This window comes from Leucoraja erinacea, chromosome 23 (genome assembly GCF_028641065.1).
Source record: "Leucoraja erinacea ecotype New England chromosome 23, Leri_hhj_1, whole genome shotgun sequence".
NCBI classification, from domain to species: domain Eukaryota; kingdom Metazoa; phylum Chordata; class Chondrichthyes; order Rajiformes; family Rajidae; genus Leucoraja; species Leucoraja erinaceus.
The window spans coordinates 17,891,767-17,918,284 of record NC_073399.1 but is presented as its reverse complement, the minus strand read 5'-3'; the positions used below and the strand labels follow the sequence as shown (position 1 = coordinate 17,918,284).

At 38.5% G+C, this 26,518-nt stretch overlaps 1 protein-coding gene across 2 annotated transcripts in view; it reads right to left on the bottom strand.

Annotated features, from left to right (window-relative positions):
* The window catches only part of slc38a10 (solute carrier family 38 member 10), a 107,783-nt gene that overhangs the window by 42,259 nt on the left and 39,006 nt on the right, over positions 1 to 26,518 (bottom strand). For both annotated transcript variants that reach the window (XM_055653980.1, XM_055653981.1), the window contains exons 10-11: positions 16,959 to 17,065; positions 4,395 to 4,548 (exon numbers count right to left, since the gene is read on the bottom strand). In XM_055653980.1, coding sequence (XP_055509955.1) covers positions 4,395 to 4,548; positions 16,959 to 17,065 — 261 coding nt within the window. The remainder of the gene's footprint in view (positions 1 to 4,394; positions 4,549 to 16,958; positions 17,066 to 26,518) is intronic.

Genomic DNA, 26,518 nt, shown 5'->3' with positions numbered 1-26,518 from the left:
TTAAAATTGGTCATTCCAGCCATACGGGTCATTGGATTTGCATACAAATTCTACCTTGACCATTTACAACATCAAAACATTATATGATAAGAAATGTGTTTTGATTTTTTTTAAATGGCACCCATAGCAAACTCATCAGAGTGGATAGTGGTCCTTGACTGATTCTTGCCACAGTATGGAAGTACTTATGGTTAAATAGAAAGATTCAAAGCTGTTTATCCATCACATTATGAAGGGGACAAAGGTATAACAATTATTGAAAGCAGAAATTACTGCAAACTTCCATACCAAAATCAGTATCAACTCAAGTACTTTTTTGCTCTTCACTTAGAAAAACATGAAAGTCAGGATAAGCCACGTGATAGGATTTAGATAATTAACATACTGACAATTACTGCCACAGCTCATACAATTATCACATTAAACATTACCATCATTATGTTAAAGATAATCAATATTTTGTCTCATCAAGACTGGATAATTTGATAATCAATTATTGTGAAAGCCCCAATGTTAGGATAATCCGTAGGATGCATGTTTTACATTTGCTCTTTTGAATGCAAAATTTTTGAATGCAAGTATTTTTACATCAGGAAAAACAGGACACAGATGGTGAAGGTCAAGGCTGAGTCACATAGCACCTGCTTATAAAGACCTTGCTGACAGGCTTTTGTTGCAGCAAGTGCCCTACACCTAGGTCTGTTTTGTAGACACTGTTCTTTTGAGTGAATTCTGAATAATTAAGATCTCCAAACCTGGAATAATCCAGCACCTTCAATTTGCAATGGGTGATGGAACATCAAAAGAATTGAGATGCACAGTAATAGCTAAAAACGTTTGCCGAAGATTTAAGACACAAAATTCAGTGACAAAAGCAGTATTTCAATCTGCCATGTCTTTGATACTGACAGTGAAATGATAAACTGAGAGTAAAATAGAAACAAAGGTTAAATTTGAACTATCCAAACAAAAACACCAGAATTTGTTTTAGGATGGGATACAGGATTTGCTAATTACATGTCGAGTGATTTAGCAGGTTCAAATATGATCACAGCTTCAAACCCTGCATTGACAAGATGAGGTAATACCTGAACAGTGGCTTTTCTAAAAAAGCTCACATTACCCCGATCAAGATTTTGGAATTGCCAGACACTGCCACCCGCCACCCCACCCCCCACACCCCCCCCTCTTTTTTTAAACAGTGTCCATCACCCAACACGGAAAAGGTTTGCTCAAATATAGCAAAGGCAAAAGCTGCATCGGGATCCACTTTTCTCATGAATGCAACAATCCCACTTTGAGAGGATCTTGCAGTGAATTGACTAATGCTCATGTTTAGAAATGAATTTCCCACCATTCATCACACGTGCACCTCTGCCACTGTTTGCTGCAGAAAAGTGTTAGAGAATGCATGGGAGATAGCAATAAAGCATTTTATCTTTCACATATGACAATATCAAGGACATCATTTTAATACAACTAGCCCAAAGAAATAAGAAACATACACGCCACCTGGGAATGTATGGGAGGAGTCGCGGGTCTGGGAGGAGAGAGAGAGAGACCGCTTCCCGGAGCACCCGCAACGAGACTTCTCCATGTCATGGACCCGGAGCGGGAGATCACCCGGCAGCTTCATGGCCGGGACATTCCAGCATTTGTGACTTTCACATAAATCGCCCCGCGCGGCCTAAAATGGCCGTGGGACATCATCGCCCGCCTTTGGAATACAACTAGTCCAAAGAAATAAGTAAAACATACACTCCACTGCTTCACTGTGATGGATGTTTGTGTGAATTTAATTATGTGTATGTCTGTAAGACAGTGTCTTTGTTTGTATGGCTGTGGAAACAACATTTCGTTTGAGTCTCACTGGGGCTCAAATGATAATAAATTTGTATTGTATTGTAAACTAGACCACCTTAACGGAGAGAAGTAAAGGCGATCCAACATTTTTGTTGTGTTTTTGTTATCTCAAAATAATTATTTGCATTTAAATTAAGCTACTAACACCTAAAACTGTGTGGCAAATATGTTTAAAGCTGATGCATTGATCTTTTATTGCTGTACAAACTAACAATTTATGCAGATTAAAGCACATAAATTTAATCTTAGATTTTACTATCCAAATACTTCAGAGACAAAAATTGACAATTAAATTACATAGGTTTTGACAAAGTCTGGGTATTGCAGACAACCACTTCCAAAGATGTTCACTAAATCTCAAGATATGTATAGAAACAGAAAATAGGTGGAGTAGGCCATTTGGCTCTCTGAGCCAACACCACCATTCAATATGATCATGGCTGATCCAGAATCAGTACCCCGTTCCTGCTTTCTCCCCATATCCCTCGAGTGTTATGCAGAAGTATATTGATAACCTTCAAGTAGTTATTGATTTACTTATTACATTGAATCTCTAAGCTACTTTACTTTGTTCTGGAACAAATTTCTGGAACAAGTCAATCTTTCAGCAAATCACAATGCAACCTTCAAGATCAACCAGTTTAACAATTTCTGAATCATAAGCATAGAAACAGACCCTTACACTAATGACCAACAAATGTCTGCTCCATCCATAGATCAGGATTGAATGCAGATTGCTTTAAGCTGCGAGGCAGCAGCTCCACTAACATAAATGATTTCAGATGATTTTGATATTCTGATTTATAAATAGTTAGGAAAGTTGGATTACAATTTAGACAACTGATTATTGCATTTGATGGTCATGGACAATTTTTGCAACAAATGCTGAAAATTCAAAATGTTCAATTGTGTTATCAGGTAGTAAACATATAGTTCGGTCGGTGTCAGAGCACAAAGTTGCAACAACTCTACAGATGCTGCTTAAGCAAGCCATTCCAGGTTCCATATCCATTCATTGGAGAGCAATTGCTGCAGTGGAAGAGGCAAGTATGACGTTTACTTCTCTTGACTTTAATTCAGTTATGTTTATTTTAATTGTTTAAGTATTAGTTTTAAATTTTTTCGTTTTAAATGGTTTCATTTTTTGTTATTAATTAATTTGTAGTAGTTTGTTTTTTTAATATTTTTTAGTTTGTTTTTTAATATTTCTAAATATCAGAGTACCTATACTGTTAATCTCTTCATAGCTTAACAACTCACTAAGGATTTGGACGCCTTCATCCAACAAATTAAAAACTGATGCAAATTAGCTAACTTAGTTCTTGGCGTGTGAATTAGTTGTGATTTGGCTTGCAATTGACTAGAAAATTTAGACCATAAATTAAGAGAAAACTGGCAAACAGAATGCAAATCTAATTAGCAATGCAAATCTTAACGCTGGTTTTGATTTGCATACACTTGCACATGTACCAGTCCAGCATTGACAATTTGAAGATGCAACATTATTCAGTCTGTGAATTCAATTTCAAGAGTTACTAATTTTAAATCCATGTATCAAACTGTTGCAAGAATATTTTCCAATGCTTGAAATGTATGTAATTAGATTGTGCTTTGTTACATTAAATACATTCCATTATGATTTTAAGTAATAACACTTACCATTCCTGGACATTCCAGGGTTCTTCCTGTAGCTAAAAGCATTCTTTCAAATAATACACAATTCATTACAACACTCCCCCCCCCCCCCTCCACCCACCCCTTGCTTTATGTTTATAACATTGCCTCATTTGTAATTTCACTTAAATTAACTAAAATCTGAAAAAAGAATGTATACAATACTTTAAACAATGTTCATAAATCCATAGTGTTGCAACATAGATGAAATTATATTTAATCCTGAAAATTGGAAGTATCAACCTATCAAAGTATTCTCAGGTCACATGCAGAAATTGCTAATAAATATTTGAAAGATAATATTGTACATAGAATTGTAACAAGCTTGTATTTAAATTGAAACACTCCTCAGCCGACTGATTAAAATGGTGGAAATTTAGGGTTAATTCTGGAAGATTACAAATGCAGTTGGAAATTTATACCAGAAGAATTTCAGTAACTTTAATATAGCAGGCAATACTTGCCATGTCAGGAAAACATACTTCGACAATGTTTTCTTGAGCGTTAATGGGATCCACTATTTTCAGTCAGTGTTTCTTCATAAGCTATTTCACCCTGCCCTTTGTCCATACTTGCATACTCCTACTTTCTTCTCTCTCATCCCAAACATTGGATGTTATTAAAAATTGATGTTTCGTCATTAATGTTGAATTCAATTCAAGAGTATACAGACATCCCACTAATTTTATTTTACAGTCTTGCTTATACACAGTATTTAACTTTCTGGCCCAAATAAATAGTGTTCAATTTAAGTGCAACACCCTTCAAATAAATTGTTCATTTTTTCCTATACATCAACTGATCACAAAGGGGTTAGCACTTCAGAACACCAAGGTCTCCCCTTCTCTCCAACTTACCTGAAATTTTCTGCTGCACGTTAATGTCATTTTGAAGCTTCTCGTGGTTAATGTCCTGAGGTGGATTTTCAGGTACGACCAGTTGGTCATTCGTTGCAGTCAGAGTTAAAAAAGTGCTGATCACCAGAATAATAAGACCAATCCAGAGAATAATCTGAAATATTGCAAACAACGCTGTATCAAACTTGACATTTGTATATTTAAAACATCAATAGCTAATGATAACTCGTAACTACAGTGCCCTCCATAATGTTTGGGACAAAGACCCATCATTTATTTATTTGCCTCTGTACTCCACAATTTGAGATTTGTAATAGAAAAAAACACATGTGGTTAAAGTGCACATTGTCAGATTTTAATAAAGGCAATATTAAGTGTTTCACTTTCCACAGATGCTGCCTGACCTGCTGAGAATTTGCAGCCTTTCTGATTTTGTTTTTATAACTAGTTTAAATTGTATCACACTGTTAAGATGCCCTTCAACAATGTATCATGTTGCCATGTTTATGGGTAGATAGGACAGGTTTGGAGGGATATGGATAAAATGCTGGCAGGTGGGGCTAATGTAGCTGGGACATGTTGGCCAGCATGGGCAAGTTGGGTCGAAGGGCCTGTTTCCACACTGTATCACTGTGACTTTATGTTAAGAGCAAGTTCAGCTCTGGAGTGAATGAGATTGCACTGAAACTGGCTCCAGGGAGAAAGGAAAGAGAAGATTTGCCACTATTTCAAAGCAGAAGAGACCATACTTCAAACACTTAGTAAATGAAAATCAGCACTGTATTCAAATTCATTTGATAATCAAATTATATTTTCAATAATTAAAGAGATTTATAGATAAAAACAGCAATTTTTAATCTAATCCTCTGTAGATTTAATCCAGTGAAAAAGAGCTACCCCACTGAAGTGCGAGCCTTGGCAATGTGCCGGAAAATATACAGAGTTTGATATTTATTATAAGCTTTATCAGCATGGACATCAATGCCAAGTGGGTGGTGAATTCAGAGTTTGAGGTGTACAGGTACAATTTGAGAACAATCCTTTATATAAGCAATCGTTCAACAGAGATCATTCAACAGCAGAAACATAGCTGCGTCAGCTTTGTAACATTTGTCGTCTACCATCACCATCAAATCAGTAGAGTGTGGGTTCAGACATATAACCTAGCTTGACACTTCAGTTCAATATTAAATCAGCGCTGCACTGATAAATGCACTGTTCTTTCGTGATGGAAGATGGAGCCTCCAATTAACATCATAAACAGACACAAGAAAATCCATGACTTAAAATGAACCAAGCCAAAACCAAGGCAAAATAAAATATCGAAATAGCAAGCAAGAAAAAGCAAGATAATCATACAGCTATTGGCAGGATGTCATTAAGTTGGAAAAAGTGAAGAAAAGATTCACCATATGTTTACCTGGACATCCAGGCTTGCATTTTAGGGGGAGGCTGGGACGTTTTTCTTTGGAGCGTGCAAGGCTGTGGGGTGATCTTAGTGTGCGAAATCATGTGGAACACAGATTTTTAAAATGAACGCTCAGTCTTCTTCCAGGGTGGAAGATTTTATAACTGGAGCGCACAGGGTTAATAAGGTGAGAGGGTAATGATTTAATAGAACATAGAACAGTACAACACGTGAACAGGCCCTTTGATCCACGCCCGCGCCGAGCATAATGATGAGACCATCTCTTATCTGCCTGCACATAATCCATATCCTTCCATTCTCTGCAAATCCATATACAGGTACCTATCCAAAAGTCTCTTAAATGTCATTATCCTATCTATCTGTCACAACCACCACTCCTGGTCACTTGTTCCAGGCACTCACTACCCTCTGTTAAAAAAAAAAACTTAAAACAAACTTGCCCCTTAAGTGAGAAACATTGTCCCTCTCACCTTAAAGCTATGCCCTCTAGAATCAGATTTTCCATCCAGTGAAAGGTTTTGACTGTCTCCCCTATTCACACCTCTCATAATTCCATATACCTCTATCAGGTCTCCACACAATCCCTGGCATTCCAGAGCACAAAATCCAAGTCTGTCCAAATTCTCCCTGTAGCTAATAATCCCTAATTCTTATAACAAATGTAAAGCACTTTGGCCAACGAGAGTTGTTTTTTTAAATGTGCTATATAAATAAATGTGACTTGACTAATTCAGGTATAATTCTGGTTAACCTCCGCTGCACCCTTTTCAAAGCCTCCACACCCTTCCTGTAATGGGGGGGGGGGAAGGTTTCAGAGGTATGTGTGCCAAATGCTGGTAAATGTCATTAACCCAGAGAGAGTGGGGGGGAGGGGGGGAAAGGGGGGAGAGAGGGTGTGCCGAGGTGGTGGTGGGTGAGGCGAGGGGGAGAGGTGGGGAGCAGGGAGGGGGGGGGAGGAGAGGGGGGGGGGAGGAGAGATAGAGGGAGAGGGGGGTAGAGAGGGGGGTGGAGAGGGAGAGGGAGAGGGAGAGGGGGAGGGGGGAGATGGAGAGGGAGAGGGAGAGGGAGGGAGGTGGAGAGGGAGAGGGGAGGTGGAGAGGGGTGGAGAGGGAGAGGGAGAGGGAGAAAGGAGAGGGAGAGGGAGAGAGGGGAGGGGAGAGGGAGAGGGAGAGGGAGGGGGAGAGGGAGAGAGGGAGAGGGAGAGGGAGGGGGAGAGAGAGGGAGAGAGGGAGGGGGAGAGAGAGAAAGAGAGAGGGATAGGGAGAGAGAGAGAGAGAGGGGAGAGAGAGGAACCTTTTAAAACCCCCCAAGCAACCATTTGCAGGCAGTGCTTTTTTATTTCAAACTAACCATATTTTATTTTCAAACCACTTTAAGGGTACTTACTCACAGGTGTGAAGAAATTTGTTCAGTGTCATTCAGAGCTCAGAGTGCCCTCCATGTTGCAGAGTGATTGAGGCACACCACTTGCAGAGACTGATTGAGGCACACCACTTCCTGGTTTTATAGTCCCTCCCCCTCCCTCCAGCAGGGGCAGCAGAGAGAATGGGGAATTGTGTAAAAACATTAATATCTCTGTCATTTTTTATCAACGGGAAAAATCCTCGGCACACATGCGCCGGAGGGGGGCTCTGAGCAAGGTGGCCAAAAACGACGGCCGTAGGTGGCGACGTTCTCTCGGAAATCGCAGCACAGAATGCCAAATGCGGTCAAGAACAGAGATTTAATAATATAGATATCAAATTCTTCAGCTGGGCATGACTTGATTCTGCTCTCAGATTTGGAGGTATTTACAACAAAGGAAAAAGAGTTGAATGTCCCAGTTCACCTCATGTTTATGACTAGCAATGCTGATGCAAACACAGAAGTAGACATGCACTGGTCCATACAGAATACCACTCTGGTAGTTCTTTAATGAACCACAGGTAAAAGTAAATATTGGCTCTGTAAAAATATGATACCTTCCCCCAATAGCTCCTTTGGCTAAATTCTATAGTATTTTGCCCTCAAACTGCACTGACTATTGTGTTACTTTGAGCTTATAACGATTGCATTTCTTGAGTACAGCATTCAACCATGTAAATCAAGAAGATACAAGACTTAATTTGTACTGATTTATTAAAAAGTTACCAGGTCATTGTAGAGCTGTCAGTTCTCAGCGTTGTACTAATGCAAAAGTTTGACACTCTAATGGGTAGATTTGGAGTAAGAATTAGCCCATTCATTTGAATGGTTAATATTGAGAAAAGGGCAAGTACAAGGTAATTGGTTTGAGTTAGCTTAAGTGCATTTAGCTATTTTCTTTAAGTGTTCAAATGTTATATTTTATAAAAACAGAGGAATTGTATATTTAACTTTTTTTTTCAAAGCTAGATTCATTAACAGTGACACAACTTCTTAGCCAGCAGGTTCTCACTTTGCTGAGAGTTGCACCAGCAGGAGAAGCTCATGCACGAGTAAGAATTCTTGTTGTGTCTGCTGCATACGAAGGTGTATGCACGTTGCTCTACCTGCAGGTTGTGTTCCACCTGTAAGCAGTGTTCTTCACTTTGCAACGTTTGAGCATGATCCTGAGCAGCCTTCTCCATGTTGACACCTAACATCTTAAAGTTCCTATTTTAGATGTCAATCGTGTGCACCCCAATAGCCTTTTCCCAAGGACTTCAAACAAATTCTTTAGGAAATCCCATTGTTCTTCGTGAACATACCCAAGCCCACAAGGTTTGCAACACTCTCCTTATAAACTATGTTCAAAGTATATTTCAGGCATTACATCTGAAAGCTATTTAATTATATTTCTTGATTTAAGTACAAAGTTCAGGTTTCAATGTCATATTGTGGAGTGCCAACCATTAAGGCTTTGTGCCCAACCTTTCTTAACACAGCATGGGACCTAACCAACTGTTAAATCCATTCTGTGGCCAGGACTTGGCATTTACAATGGGAAGAGGCCATTGATTAGCCTGAAGCCAGTTTAATTAGGGAAACACCAAGCACCTCAGCAGATATTACATTCTTAAATGTCTGCACTCTTTTTTCCAATGTCAAATGAAGAGTCAAAGTTAAGATATGGCTGTGGCTCCATCTACCTATTTTTAAATATCCTAGCAATACTTACACCCAGCCTGGCAGACAGAGTGCTGAAGCATTGCTGATACACACATAAAAGATACATAAGCACCTTTTGGGATTCCAGAATAAAGAGCAAAGAGCAAATGATTTTCTATTATTAATCAAATAGCAATATTTTCTATTTTCAACTTTCAGGTTCATAGAAGAAAATTTGAGACTTTCATTACACCTATACTGTTCTTATAATCCAGAGGCTTATCTGACATCATAAAACAATACATTATCACAAAAAGTAAAGCTTAGAAACAATTTGTAGTAAAATAATAATTAAAGAAATGCCTTGAAATATGTTAGGATCCAATTAATCTTGAGTTGCGAGATTCACAAAATGCCCCAACTTTGGTCTTAAGGAAATATCAGAAACCATTAGAAATGTTACTGCCCATTAACAATACTTTTACTCAGAAACCACAATTTACTTCTGCAATTCATCTGCCAAAATGGATTGGGTTTATAGCCTGAATTTCCTTCCTCAACTGTTTGAAATACATGCTCATTTTTTATCCATTTTTTTTTTAATAAGATTGACAATTGCCAGAATTTAAAAAAATCCTTCTAGCTATTTGTATCTCTTGAACAAAATCATAATTTAAAATTGCAATAGTAGGTGGATTTAAGGTAAAAATCTCATTACTCTTTTAAGTGGACTGAACAGTCCACTAGTTGGATTTCCCCCCAAAGCAACATATTAATATATGTGTCAATGTATTTTGCATGTTTTGCATGGATGCCACTTCCATGTTGGAAAATGAAACAAAGGCTGGAACTCAGCTGTCACAAAAACAGACTGCTTTCTGGCAGATATACAGCAGTTGCTAAGCCAAGAGAAACATCTGGATTTCAAGGCAGGAAACAGAAAATCACAGTAAATAATATGTCATAAAGCCATAGTTTTCTTTTAACAATTCCTTTATAAATTGTAACATGATATATTTCAATTTATAGCTTTAAACATTGCCAATTTTCATAAATATAATGCACTTTAAATTCCCATAAATTTAATAGCCTAGTTTAGCCACACCCTAGATTGACTGAAGAGAAAATAAAGGGCTTTCAGAAGTGCAGATTAGGTGAAATTCCAACCTGGATTCAAGGAATCTGGCAATAAAACCATACTTTCTTCAGAGTGTACTTGAAAAAGAAATTTAGTAATTTTAGTTGTATAGAGATTGCTCTGTTAGCTAATTGTTACATGCAGTTGGCTTTCTAAACCAGTTTGCTACAAGCCTCTGAATGTTCCAGTGCTACTCGTTTCCAAATCCACCTGCCAATTTAGGAAATGTCTAATGAGAAAGTCATGAAAATTATGCCAAAATAGTTGATAAATCTGCATTGATGAAAGCAAGTTTATAATCATAGCATTATTATAAAGCACATATATGTAGTAATGTGGTGTTAATATAGATGTGCGTTAATATTTGGGTTTTAGCACTTCCCAAATACAAACTTTCCCATTTAAACCAGATGTGAAAATATCTGAATTTCACTCGTGTATCTGGCACTCTCAACCAACATTCTAAAAGCAATTCATCCTTAAACACCAGCTGTAATATCAATTGTCGCAGCAGGATGAGTGATAAATACTTCAATTTAACATTCACTGAGAATTAAATGTAATACGAGCAAGGTGCCACCAGCAAGCAGAGATACAGACCAAAGAAAAACAAATAAGGGTGAGAGCAATGGTCTATGCACAACGGCGTGCCAGTGGATTAATATAATTTCTTCCTTATGTACAAAAAATGCAGTTGCAGAATGGGATTCATTGGGGAAAATAGAATATGAATACTGAATCCACAATGCAAACATTTCAGTTCCAAGTTATCCTGATTATAGATCAAAGTGCATAATTTGTCTGTATCAAATAAGCTAAACCCTCAAAGCATTGTATGGGATGGTAATAATAAGCATAAATTGTATCACTATGACCACAGATCTTCAAACTGAGGAGCTGAAATTAGCAAAGACCATTTTAAAAATAGGATTTCCAAACTATAAAGACCTAAATAGAGGTGCTCCAATCTGGCATAAATGGTGCTCTTAGGATGTTAATATCTAGCAGTTCCCAGCACACAACAGTAAACTTTCAAAAAGCTCTCTGCTTTTCATATTAGTGGATTAAGCTGCAGCATCGAATGTCAAATGTACAAAATTCCAAATGCCAAATCAAAATTTGATATTATTGAACCAGTTTATTAACTCAACTTTCCTCTACAGTACGGCAAAACCTCAAGAAATGGATTGCATCTTTGCTAGAGGATACACTTTCAATTTATCACCAATATTGTCAACCAGAAAACAGAAGATAGAACAGTACAGCACAGGAACAGGCACTTTGGCCCACTCTGTCAATGCTGAACATGTCACAACCACAGTGCCCTCCATAATGTTTGGGACAAAGACTCATCATTTATTTATTTGCCTCTGTACTCCACAATTTTAGATTTATAATAGGAAAAAAAAATTTAAAAATCACATGTGGTTAAAGTGCATTGTCAGATTTTATTAAAGGCCATTTTTCTACATTTTGGTTTCACCATGTAGATATTACAGCTGTTTATGGGTGATTCTTCAGTAAGTGTTTACTTTTAAGTTTCTGGAAACCCGAAAATAATTTTTTTTTTTAAATTAATTTGAAACTTTGAATGTTGTTTCACATAGATGAACATCTCTACTATGAGAAAAATATATGTTTGGCACAATCTTTTAGAGAATTGAATTTTTGGCTCTTCTTTTTCCAGGTTGCACATTGCATTCAGTCATATCAGTCATATTTTTATGATGAACACAGCAAAATAACTGATTTAAGAATATAATTTGAAAGACTGCGACAAAAAAATGATTTATAGAGTATCTTCCTCAAATAAACCTCCCAAAAAAAAATTCAGTCTAACGCATTGATTTTAAACTTTCGTAACAGTTTACTGCCGAAAAAAGTGGTGATTTTCAGCAAGAATGGTAACCTACACATAATATTTCACCAACTTCCTCTCAAACAATATTAACTTCAGATGAATAGGCAGAAGCATACTGTTCATTTTTCAATTACAATTGATAATTATGGTAATTGTTGTCTTATTTTTTACACATTATGAGCATAAAATACTCATGTGACGGACATGACTCAGCATGGTGGAGATGATCGAGTTTGGGAGCGCCGCGTGATGGAGATGACTAAAACTATCTTTGGGGCTGGGGCTGGGGCTACTTACACCCAATCTCCATCTCCAGCCGGACACAAAGCCCTCGCATCTTCCCGTGACGCGATGTCCCTCTCCACGCCCGGCCCTATTCAGCCCTTGTTCCCCGGTGGGTGGGATAATACGAGTTGAAGAGGGCCAGGCGTGGAGAGGGACATTGGGTCACAGGAAGATGCGACGGCTGCAACAGGCCTTTGCAACCAGCTTCAGCCGGACACAAAGCCCCGTTGCAGCCATCGCATCTAATCGCAAAAGGACTGGCAGGACAAGGAAGACCTCCACAGCTGATGACAGAAGAATTCTCTCTATAATAAAGAAAAATCCCTAAACACCTGTCCAACAGATCAGAAACACTCTTCAGGAGTCGGGTGTGGATTAGTCAATGATCACTGTTCGAAGAAGACTTCATGAACACAAATATAGAGGTACACTGCAAGAAGCAAACCACTGGTTAGCAGCAAAGATAGGATGGGCAGGTTACACAGAAAAGCTGGAGAAACTCAGCGGGTGCAGCAGCATCTATGGAGCGAAGGAAATAGGCAACGTTTCGGGCCGAAACCCTTCTTCAGACTGATCAGGGGTGGGGGTGGGTGGGGACAAGAAAGGGAAAAGGAGGAGTAGCCGGAAGGCTGGAGGGTGGGAGGAGACAGCAGGGGAGCTGAGGAAGGGGAGGAGACAGCAAGGACTAACAGAATTGGGAGAAGTCGATGTTCATGCCCCCGGGGTGCAGACTCCCCAAACGGAATATGAGGTGCTGTTCCTCCAATTTCCGGTGCTGCTCGCTGTGGCCATGGAGGAGACCCAGGACAGAGAGGTCGGAGACGGAGTGGGAGGGGGAGTTGAAGTGCTGAGCCACCGGGAGGTCAGCTAGGTTATTGCGGACCGAGCGGAGGTGTTCGGCGAAACGATCGCCCAACCTCCGCTTGGTCTCACCGATATAGATCTGCTGACATCTAGAGCAGCGGACGCAATAGATGAGGTTGGAAGAGATGCAGGTAAACCTCTGTCGCACCTGGAACGATTGCTTGGGTCCCTGAAAGGAGTTGAGGGGGGAGGTAAAGGGACAAGTGTTGCATCTGCTGCGGCCGCAAGGGAAAGTGCCCGGGGAGGGGGTGGACCGAGAGGGAAGGGAAGAATTGACAAGGGAGTTATGGAGGGAGCGGTCTTTGCGGAAGGCAGATATGGGGGGAGATGGGAAGATGTGGCCAGTAGTGGGGTCACGTTGGAGGTGGCGAAACTGACGGAGGATTATTTTTTTGTATGTGATGGCTGGTGGGGTGAAAGGTGAGGACTAGGGGGACTCGGCCCTTGTTGCGAGTGCGGGGATGGGGAGAGAGAGCAGTGTTGCGGGGTAGGTTGATGGGCAGGTTACAGTTTGCCAAGAAGTACTTAAAAAAGCAACCACAGTTCTGGAAAAACAGATGGACAGATGAGATGAAGATGAGTGATGGCAAGAACAAAGTATGGAGGAGAGAAGGAACTGCCCAAGATCCAAAGCATACCACCTCATCTGTGAAACATGATGGTGGGGGTGTTATGGCCTGGGCATGTATGGCTACAGAATGTATTGGCTCACTTATCTTCATTGATGGTACAACTGCTGATGGTAGTAACATATTGAATTCTGAAGAGTATAGACACATCCTATCTGCTCAAGTTACTACAAATACTGCAAAACTCGGTCAACGGTTTATTCTACAGCGAGCCAATGATCCCAAACATACTGCTAAAAGCAATAAACGAGTTTTTCCAAAGCTAAAAAAATGGTCAATTCTTGAGTGGCCAATTCAATCACTCGATCTGAACCAAATTGAGCATGCCTTTTATATGTGAAGTGAGAACTGAAGGGGACTAGCCCCCAAAACAAGCATAAGCTAAAGATGCCTGCAATACAGGCCTGGCAGAGCATCACCAGAGAAGTCCCCCAGCAACTGGTGATGTCCATGAAAAGAATATCCAACAAAATACTAAACATGACTACTTTCATTTACATGACATTGCTGTGTCCCAAACATTATAGTACCATGAAATGGGGGGGGGGGGGGGGGGGGGGGGGGGGGGGGGGGGTATGTATAAACACTGTGGTAATTTCTACATGGTGAAACCAAAATGTGTAAAAATGGCCTTAATTAAAATCTGACAATGTGCACTTCAACCACATGTGATTTTTTCTATTGCAAAACTCAAATTGTGGAGCACACAGGCAAATATATAAATGATGGGAATTTGTCCCAAATATTATGGAGGGCACTGTAACTCTAATCTGCCTCCACATAATCAATGTCCGTCCATTTCTTGCCTGTATACGCTCCTGTGCAAAAAATCTCTTAAATGCCACTATGGTACCTGCCTCCACCACCACCAGCGCATTCCAGGCACTCGCCAGCCTGTGTAAAAATGGCCTTCGAGCCTGCACCGCCATTCAATACGATCATGGCTGATCATCCAACTCAGTATCCCGTACCTGCCCCCTCTCCATACCCCTTGATCCCTTTAACCACAAGGACCACATCTAATTCCCTCTTAAATATAGCCAATGAACCAGCCTCAACTACTTTCTGTGGCAGAGAATTCCACATATTCACCACTCTGTGAATTTTTTTCTTCTCATCTCGGTCCTAAAAGACTTCCCCCTTATCCTTAAACTGTGACCCCTTGTTCTGGACTTCCCCAACATTGGGAACAATCTTCTTGCATCTAGCCTGTCCAACCCCTTAAGAATTTTGTAAGTTTCTATAAGATCCCACCTCAATCTTCTAAATTCCAGCGAGTACAAGCCGAGTCTATCCAGTCTTTCTTCATATGAAAGTCCAGCCATCCCAGGAATCAGTCTGGTGAACCTTCTCTGTACTCCCTCCCTCAGGTTAGGAGACCAAAACTGTACGCAATACTCCAGGTGTGGTCTCACCAAGGCCCTGTACAACTGTAGTAGAACCTCCCTGCTCCTATACTCAAATCCTTTTGCTATCCAACGTTACCCCATTTCCTTTATTTATTATTGATATACTTAAAATTTCATTAGATTCTCCTTAACCTTCTCTGTCCAAGCTATCTTTTTACCATCATGATTTTCTTCTGATGTAGTCTCCTGCATATCCTGTCCACCCACAGGGATTCACTTGATCCTAGCTGCCTTTACGGACCCATCTCTTAATTTTTCAGACCGGAACCTCAATATCCTGTGGGCCAGAGTGTAAGCATGCCTTTGCAGTGTACAAGGCAAAATGAACATTGCAATAAACTGTGCACACAAGCAGGTGCAAACGGATGCAGTTAAAAGTCAACATTTTCATCAGTTCTCTTTAGGTTTAGGTTTATTACTGCCATATATACCATTTTATAGTGAAAAGCATGCTACTGAATACTGCATAATTGAGTAGGCAGTCTAGTATTCTGATAACATTCATTCTTACTTTTTGCTCTATCTATCTATCTATCTATCTATCTATCTACCTATCTATCAAGCGTATCAAGTTTAATTTAAACAGTCTAAACCCTACCTCAAAGTGATGAGAAAATCATTTTTGTAATTATAAATACGAAGTTCAAATTCTTAAATCCTACTTGTCAAGAGTTTTGCAACTACTTTTTGATATTATATATTAAAATGCAAGCAAGTATTTCTAAATGCTGTAAATCCCATTTGGTCCTCACAATATTTTGACTGTGTCATTTAAGACAACAAAACCAGTAGCCTAGGGAGAGTTTCATGTCAAAGGATAATTAAACCAGAAAGATTATATAGGAATACATTTAGTGACATTGATATAATTCAAGTTATTACAAACAAATAAAAATACTAGTTTTCTTACATTGTCATTCCGTCCTCTTGAATAAAATGGCTTCAAGCAACTACAATAGCGTTTACTGATAATAAAACTACAGTATTTTTGAGGTTTCAATCTATTCATCTGGTCTCTCCCACTGCAAAAGATCCTCCGTTTTAGAAAGCTTCTCTCAAAGATATGCCAGACTATACCATTCCAAAATAAATGAAAAGAAAGGGTACTTTTTCCAGTGGAGGGATATGCTCAACTTCCCTTCTGCCATTGCGAACTGTTCTGCTACAGAATCCCCTTCTGCATAGAAGTAACTTACCTACTCCAATGAAAGATCTAGAAATGAACTTTTCCTCATCAGACCAAGAATTCAATAATAATAATAATAATAATGTTTATTTATATAGCACTTTTCAACAAAACTATTTGAACCAAAGTGCTTTACAGAGATTGATTAAATTAATTGAACAGATCAAATGTCAATAAATCCATACAAAACAAAAAAAGAGAAAAAGAAAAAAAGACACAGAACAGTACACTATAGAAATCAACATGAAACGTCCCCCCACAGCGATATGCAGAACTGTGTTTGTACTCAGAAACTAACACCAACTGGAAGCAACATATTTTAGAATATAACCTTTCAAAGGAACAGCTAGAAAAGGAAGCAACATGTTGATTGTTGCCTCCAAAGGAGTGAAATCGGAAGGTATGGACTACTGGATGCAATTCCAGACATTGTGTAAAAACACCGATATTATTCACACAACAAGCGAGGTAAATTTCTAATACCAGCATAATTAATAAAGTCTTGAGGCAGATCATTTCTGGAAGACTGGTAATGTAGTATTATATAATACGTTCATTTATGAGTGATATTTCACAAATCATACGATGCAAAGACAAAATGAAGATTTCAAAACGTTGTAGTTAAATGGCAAAGTAAAAACAGTTACCTATCGAATGGAAAGATACAGAGTAAAAGTAAAACTGTGCCAATTTCATCTGTAGTTAGGAAACTAACCTGTGCAGAGAAACCACCTTTCTGGATTTTCCTGTAGATAAGGGCTGGGCAAATGAAACAGATAAGACTCCCCATGGTGGCACCCGTCAATCCAAGGATAGTTTCCACTAGCAAGAAAATGTAAGATAAAAATGGGTTATTCTTTGTTCTAATGAAGTATAATAATTTGAGCTTGTATTCATATATTCTATTACTGACATAAATAACTTTGTATCTTTAACTGAAAGCATAAAACTGTCCAGCAGACTCACAACCCATATGCCCCAATTCATAGTTCATTTGGACAAATATACAAATTATCCTGATAATAAGCTAGCCAAAATTGACAAACATCTGAAAATGAAACGTATAACAGATTTACCAATGCATTACTACAATAGATAGAGCTCTTAAAGATAGCGGAGTCAAGGGATATGGGGAGAAGGCAGGAACGGGGTGCTCATTGTGGACAATCAGCCATGAACACAGAGAATGGCGGTGCTGGCTCGAAGGGCTGAATGGCCTACTGCACCTATTGCCTATTACCAAGTTTTCATGACATTTATTATTGACGGGAATGTGGCACACATCTGAGCATTCAATACCAGTAACTAGCTTTTCTCAAAATGCAATGCATGTTCTCCATGTCAATAATTCTCTGCATCAATGCAACTTGTGCAAAATACGTGCAACAGCTTCACACATGCATTATTGATATCAAGCAAAACTCTTGCTTTTGGAAAAAAGAATCCAAATGTCATTGGATAATGTGCACATTTAAAGAACACTTAAATGTTTAGATTTCTATTAGCCTTTGAAGTGTCGGATATCTACTTCCCACACAATCCATACGACAAAAAATTGCACTCAAACAGTTATAAGGACTGCAGAACATCCCCAAGCACTTCATCGATAATAAAGTATATTTGTCACAGAAGGTACTTGACAGCAATTTCAGTACACAAGTCACAGAAAAAGCAAAGCGATAATAACTGTACAATCCATGTTTTTCCCCCCAAAAAAGATTAAAAACATCATCTGATTCAAAAGGTGAAAATGCCCATGCCAATCTTTTGCTGATTTGACCGTCATCATGGGCTGAATTGTGTTGTACAATTCACAATCTGTATTGGTAAGAAGCGTCAAGTACATTTCATTGACCCAAGACAAGATTCAGATGGTGACAATTACAATTTCAGACAGAGAAAGATGACAATAGGAAGGAATTTCAAGATCAGGGAAAATCTTCCGTAATGGCAGAGTAATCAGTCAGGAGAATGTGGGTAGGATAGGTTTTGTTCAGTTCACTTGGAAGATGGGAGAACAGCCAGGAGAGAATGAGACTTGACTTTTTCCAAAGGCACGGGTAAGGATTTCAGGATGTCTGAAGGCTGAGGTGGGGCAGAGTCAGGCTATGTTACAGAATTGGAAGCTGACTGTTTCTACATTGACGAGGTAAAAAGGTTGGAATTTCTGGATGAAGCCAACAAAAAGGAAGCTGTCAATCAGACACAGAGAGCGGTGTTTTAGTAACAGGATAGAATGATGATGGAATAAAAGTAATAAGATTGCGGAAACAATCAGGTCAGATAGCATCTGTGGAAAGAGAAACTGTTAATGTTTCAGTTCCAAGTTCCCTCATTAGAACAAATCACAGAACTTAACGAACATTTTTTCGAAAAATTGTGATTTATCCTAGTCTGCTCATCGGACAAATAATTGCATAAGCATAGAAAGGTGGAGCAGAGGCCTAGATGGCATTAGCACACACTAAGAAGCAGACTTACAAATAATCCAACTATGGTGAAACATGCAAAAGTAGGAACAATAATTGTTTTTTTGAAGTTTGACAGTGAACAGCATTTAAATATACAATGCAGCTGCCAACACTGATTAGTTCAGGCATACATTTGTTTCTTCAATATTATTTCCTACCATTTTGATGGTAGTACTTAAATTCAATACAAACGTTAAACAAACTGAAAACTAACTTTAAATTATTCATACAGGTACTGAAAATCAAACTGTTCCCACTGTGCATAGTTGCTGACATTTCCAAGAAGTTGCCAACTATGCTATATTTGAATTTATATTGGCAAAACTCAAAATGCATTGCAATTCAAGGAATTGACATTTTGGCAAAAGATTAGAGTACTGTGTAACAATATATTCTATTGAGGTAGCAAAGTTTGTATTCTGCTATCCTTCAACTAACATCTATAGTATGTACAGTATGGGCAATTCTCAATCATATAATCAATATTTTTGGAGAGTAGCTATTTGTATACTGGTAAAGACATATATTGTTTCGTTCATTTGTAAATTGACGCATGCTCATAGATCCTATGTACCTCCCAAAATATCAAGGAGAAAAAACAGAAAACAACTGTCCTACTTAGAAATTATTCCATATATGCAACATGTAATGAACTAAAAAAGATTAAAAGGATTAGAAAATAAGAAACAAGAACAGGCCAATTAACCGCTTGAGTCTTCTCCCTATTCAATTTCATAGCTGATGCAATCTTGGCTGAACGTGACTTTCTACTCCTCCTTCCACTGTCTGATTTCCTTCTGGTTCAAATATCCGAATCTCAGCCTTGAATATATTTAAAAATTCAGTCTCCACAGCTGTGTGGGATAAAGAATTCCAAAATTTCACCTTAAGAAATTCTTCATCCCCTCCTTAATTGGACAATACTTAATTCTGAAATGATGCCACCTAGTTCTCAATATCCGCACAAGAATAACCATCCTCTCAGCAGCCACCGTGTCAATCCATATTAAAATCTCACATGCTTCAAATAAAATCACCTTGCATTCTACTAACCCTTAATGAATATAGGATAAACCTGCCAAACCTTTCTTCATACTTACAAGCCTTTCCTTCTGAACTTTTTTTGTGTTGCCTCCAACGCAAGTATAACCTTTCCCTGGAAACCCAGTCTGTATGCAGTATGCCAGGTGTAGTCATGCCAGCATCCTGAAAGTTCCATCCAAACTCTACTTTTATACTCCACACTACAATACAGGCTGACATTCCAGTAACCTTCATAATTACTTGCTATACACGCATAGTAACTGTTTCATATACTAGGAAACCTAGACTGTACATGGATAGGACAGGTTTAGACGGATATGGGCCAAATACAGGCAGATGGGTCTAATGTGGGCAAGTTGGCCCAAAGGGCCTGTTTCCACACTAAGTCTATGACCTAGATTCCATTATACCACATTAAATTATAATTTGTTTTTCAATCTTCCACAAGATTTGAAAAGTTAAAAACCTTTCCAAAAAAGTTACACACTCTTCATAAAGCTGCAAAAATTGCAAGCACACCCATGCTGCACAACAACGGTAAAATAAATCTAATTTCAGAGACGTTTATAAGAACACAGAAGCATTGGAATTCCGAAACAGGTACACACCAACAAAGTTCTGACTACTGTCAGAAGTTGTCCTCTTCATGATGGAAAAAGATCCTCTATTTTCCCTGCAATTAAGTAGCAAAATCTGCCCACTGAAGGTTCAGCAACTCATTTTAATAGAAGGGGACAGCTCCATGGGACAAAGGCACATTCCAGGTAATTTACGTTTTTTAATTGAATTAATATAAATGTAATTGTTTAAGTGTTTTCTAGAGATTTAGTTTGTCAAAAACTAATTTAAATCTTTAAATGTTTTAAAAGCATGATTAATTTTTAATAGAATATTTTTCAATGTTTGTTAATGTTATGCATTAGTGCATATTCAATGTCTTTTGTCAGCTTCAACAGGCTGTCAAAGCATTTCCAGGGCTGCATTTGCAAATTATAGCAGGAACGATAGGTGACAAATTTGTAGCTGCAGGTAGGGAAGTGGTGAGTCGTTCGTTCACCAAGGCAGGAAGCAGAACATGATTTCACTGCAGACACAAGGAACTGCAGATGCTAGACTGATGCGAAAATAAAGTGCTGGAGTAATTGGGTCAGTTGGGCAGCACCAATGTGGGGGGGGGAGGGGGGGAAGAAAGATATATAGCCAGCGTTTCAGATTGGGACCCGACCTAAAATGCTGCTTAACCATTCCCTCCACAGATGCTGCCCAACCCACTGAGTCACTTCATCACTTTGTGATTTACTCAACATCTCATTGTATTACTACAAAATAACGACGAGAACTATTTCTTAAGTAATACCTTTCCAATGAAATGCATCCCTGCCATTTCTTAATATTCTTCCAACTGAAGTTGCTAGTAATTCTGATGTAATGTATTTCAGTTACATAGCTAAACCACCTCATAAACTGGTAATTTTTGCCACAAACTTAACCACATTTCCAAGAAATTACCTAATTATTTGGTAAACATTATTGAAATTGAATATATTGAGGTCACATGTTAAAGTTTATAGGTCAGAAAAAGCAAAGCAAAAGCAAAAGGTATTTCATGCATTTTAACAAGTCTGAGAAAAACTCATGACAAATTGCTACAAGAAATAAGTGTATGCAAAAATAAATAAATAAATAAATATCACTTCAAGATGGGTATAGCAGCAAAAGAATAGATCGGCAGACTGTTGGAAGAACCTTCATTATTGCGCCTAGCCTCTAGGAGAAGCAAAACCAATGTTGCAAAAAGGCTACTGAAAAATGCAATATAATGATGGATTTCAGCAAGAATATTACACCAGTTTACAAGGTAGTTGCTGCAAGGAAGAACAGCATCACATCAAGTAACTGTGATGAGTATTACGGCAAAACAGGATGATCACTGGTGTCTCCAGGAAAAACAATGTCATGACTATTATTGTAAACTGCTGAATGAATCAAGGAGGAAATAAAACGGGACTAACAGTGGAAACCAAGACATTAATATTAAGAGAAATTGGGGTGTGGCGATTAATGCTGACCTATACAAGCATATAACATGAATAATTTCTAACAGTTTTGGGGCATTTGCATTGTCTCAGCATGAGAAATGAACATCAGATTTGTTGGAAGTTTTATGTCCGTCCTGAAGCAGCTCAGAGCAAGAGAACTCATAGCAAACATGAAAAATCTGTGTCATATCCAATCACTACAAAGTAGACTTTTCATGGCACCAAGACATAAAATAACCAGTTTCCATCCATCAGCTTTTGAATGGTCATAAAGAGGAGTTGCTCACTCGAAAGTGAAATTTAAGTTTTGATTCTCAGCCTTTGGACAGATGAAAAGCACACTTATTGCCTTAAAATACCCCAGTTACTGCGATTAGTTTTTGTTTTTTTTTTTAAATAGATTTTTTTCCAGAAAAACTCTGAAGAGTCATTGGTAATAAGGACACCATAACAATTTCAATGCGGTAGATCAAAGAGGAATAGAGTTATGGATTAAAATCATGCAAGAGAAAAAACTAATTTAGACAGCAGGACGTCTTTTTTTCCCCAGAGGCAGTGGACATTCATTGATAATTCTGAAAGCAATGCAGATGCTGCCACACATACTGAAAATTACAGGTATTGCTTTATCTCAGATTCACTACATAGCATCAAAATAGGTGGACAATTTATGGTGACAAGAGATACTCTGCTCAATTAGCTTTATTCACCCAGACAAAATAATTTCACAGAAATTTCTCTCCTTACATTTACTACAAATTTTGTGCTTGTTTATTAGGCACTTCCTTGTGATTACAATTGCAGGTAAAAATGTTTAGGACAATTACCATCTTAAATGATTCCATCCATAAAGTTAGTCCCGTTTCCAGCCAATCATATAATTTAGACAAAATGAGAAACATGGCATAGAATTTGCCAGGCAAAAATTCAATAAGATTCTAACATAAATAATCAACATAATCACCAATTCTAATCGTCAAAGAAGCATGATACATTAAAACACTTGTCTGAATTAGAGTATTGGGCTAAATTCTGGAAATGCCAACAATTCTACAAGACTTATCATTGTAGGCACCACCACAATTCATGTCAAATCCAAAATACTGGACTTGCTAACTTCTCTTAGTGGCAATTCCAAGACAGCTTTGTTATAAATAAACCTGTGGCTCAAAACTAACTGCCAAAGTAACCTGCACCAAAAAGCATGGACAGCAATTAGAAAATGTTAAAATAGATCGGAATGGTTACGAGAGATAACGCATTTATATGGCAAAATAGACTTTGAATGAATTGAATTTATTCAAATGTTAATTGTTTAAAAAGTCTTTGAAGCCCGGTTTCCTCCTTCCATTGAATTGTCAGCAGTCAAAAATCCTTGACAGATTTTACATTTTCCAATGCAATGAAGTTGGCCGGGGGCTCGGCCAGCTATCAGTTTTTTGTTGTGCTGTACAGTTTATTCAGGGCAACAAACATTACTGTTACATTATGTAAAGGCCTGGAACCATAGAGAGTCTACAGATTATTCTAGGTTAGGACTGCTCTGGACAGCAACTCAACCGAGAGAGTGATGATGACCAATTGAAGTTTACAGTACAGGTCAGTCAAGGCTGCCATCAGCCCATTTTGTGGCACGTTCTAGCCCATAGTTAATGGAACTAATGGAAATTTCAAGCTAATCTATTCAATTTCATGTTTTGCAGTAACATTTGATACTTTCTGAATGGTCATCAAGTTCATATCTTAGCCATGACCACTTTTTCTACTACACTTTTGTAAAGCCTTTGGACTTTCACATTCAAGACACTATATTAACAAGGAACCCATAATAAATAATATCAATAGCATCACAAAACACAAAGAACAATGCCTCAGAAGTCTGTACCACCACTAGGAAGTGAATAAATTAGTTTTGAGTTTGTCACCAGAAGTTGACTGCTCTATGACGGGTTTGTAAAACTGGTCAAAGACACCAATAAAATCTTTCTACATGAAGATAATTTTACAACTTCAAATTATTGATAACAGGTCACTTTTACAAGCCGACCTAGCGTTGAGATTATAATGTTTAAATAAATCTGAGGGGTAAAAATATAACTTCAAGGAAAATACTGATTCTTTTTGTAATTTTTAATACTTTACATTTTTTACACAATTATTTACAATACTTTACACAAGTAACATTCCCATTTGCCTCAGCTCAGTGGCTACATTCCCATATTTAGAAATCTTTGGATTCAATTCAGATTTCAGAAATCCTCATGCAATAAAGTTCAATTAATCAGTATTGAAATACTAGACTGCCAAGTGTTATTTATCAATAAAACCTTCATCTAAGAGCATCTTTAAGCAAGTTGAAAGTCTTGTGTCTTTTCAGCAAGGGGATCTTCCAGTCAATCCCCACTACACACCGATTCCACCCAACATTCATCACCTCAACCAACCAATTGGATTATCCGCTCATATCACATTGTGGGATCTTATAAGCAAATGCGTTAATACATTTTCTTCTACAGTTCAAAGTGACCAATTTAGTTGTGAAAGACTTTGGGATATTCAGAAGATTGAAAATGCACTGAATTGGTGCATTCTCTTTTCAATATCACTATTGATATTTTTGTTTGCTTTCAGTGGAATTCAGTTTCATAAAATCTTGCAACAGATGACCATTCCATCACCTGAATCTTTTAAAGACAATATAACTATACTTGTTTCATCAATCCCTATAGCCCTGTAAATTTGCTCAGACCATTGAACAAAACTTTCATAACTTTATTTTGAAAGTTACTGTTTAATCAGCTCCCACCGGCACAATTGCACAACGGTAGAGTTGCTTGCCTTACAGCGCCAAAGACCCATGTTCGATCTGGACTATGGATGCTGTCTGTATAGTTGGTATATTCTCTCTGTGACCCGTGTGGGTTTTCTCCAGGAGCTCCGGTTTCCTCCCACACTCCAAGGACACAGGTTTGGAGGTTAATTGGCTTGGTAAAATTGTAAATTGTCCCTAGTGTGCAGTATGCGCTAGTCCATGGGGATTACTAGTTGGCGTGGACTCCGTGGGCTTAAGGGCCTGTTTCCATGCTGTATCTCTAAACAAAATTATAACTAAACTAAACAGTGCCCTGTACAAGCAGTGCAATCCAAAACAATGCCACTTCATAAAATTATTTTAGGGTTTGTTCAGCTTTTTTGTTTTTGTTTTTAAATAAACACCCTCACAAATGTAATAGCACATATTTCCATTTTCCTTGCACTGAGTTTCCCTTGGTTCCTGATGCTGTTCTAGCTGTGCGTTGTACTACAAAGCATTTATCTTCCAATTGCCAAATGGCCAGCAACTTTAACAGGTGCATTATTCCTCTTATTCAAACTGAAATATACTAGGACACAAAATAAAAATTCCACATTAAACACATTTTTGATCGTATTTTCCCTTTCAACCATACTTCAGTTATGTAACTTTAACTGTTCGATAAATTGGTGCAAAATCTAATTTTTACCAAAAAAAGTCAGCCAAAAGAGAAAATTTTCACTATACTGAATTTGTTTAATTAATAATTCCAAATGTTCAAAATCAAATGAGTTCTAAACCTTTGCAGAATTAATTCGTTTTCTGTTTAAAAAAATAATGATTTTACAAATTGATTGATTAGTAGGACTGGAAGTGACAATCCTAAGATTTCACTACAATTGACATTCTTGGTATGACCACTAGGTGAATTTGCTAACAATCAGGCACATCTTCAGCTGTGTACCTCAACATCACTGAGTGTTTCAGCCTTTAATCACAAGACACCCTCAGTCGAGGCAGGCCCGCCGCAGGTTGATCCAACCTGGATGTGCCTTATTGTTAGCCTCTAGATGGTCAAGTGGCATCTTTCCTCTTCAGCCACAGCCAGTGACTGCTCTGTTCGGCGGCATTGGCCAGTTATTTTATTTCCCTCCTTTGTGCCTGCCCTTTGACTCCTATTTCCCTCAGGAGCCTTGCGGTGGAACTGGTTACAAAGCCCCTGCACCCCACCTCTACTGAACACACCCTTACACTCCAACCTCTCTCCTCTGCTGCAAGGTTTGAATATCAAAGCTTTTTCCTTTCATAAGCCTCATCCACAGCCTCCTCCCATGGGACCGTCAGCTCAATGATGAAAACACGCCGACAGGATTCGGATCAGAGAACGAGGTCTGGTCGCAGGTTGGTAACTACGATTTAAACTAGGACGAAAGCCTCTGGCCTAGGTCAACACGCATTTCCCAGTACCTGGCTGCATTCAGTGGACATGCGTTGAGAGGCGAGGGGTTAGTCCTCCGTTTCTCTCCTTCCCGGATGAAGGATGGTGTTTGCGGGGATGTTATCTGGGCATTGATAGGCATGGCGTTGGTGGTAACTCTCTTGCACTCGAGTTCAGCTGACAAACACCTCAGCACCTGGTGGGTCGTCAGGTGTATCTGCCTTGTGTTAACCGACCAGGATGTGCTTGAGGTTTGCTGGAACTGCACACAGGGGGCAGGCGGGATCCTCTCCCAGCCAAAGATTTAGGTTTGTGGGAGAGGGAAGGACGCCATATGTGGCTGATTTTCAAAGAGTATATCATATACATGAACTGAGTGAAAGCTGACAACTAAAAGCATTGTGATGAAGTTAAATGATTGAAATACATCCCTTTGTGGTAATTCCGCTTTACTGATTGCCTGGTGAATTAATTTTTCAGGTGAAGTTT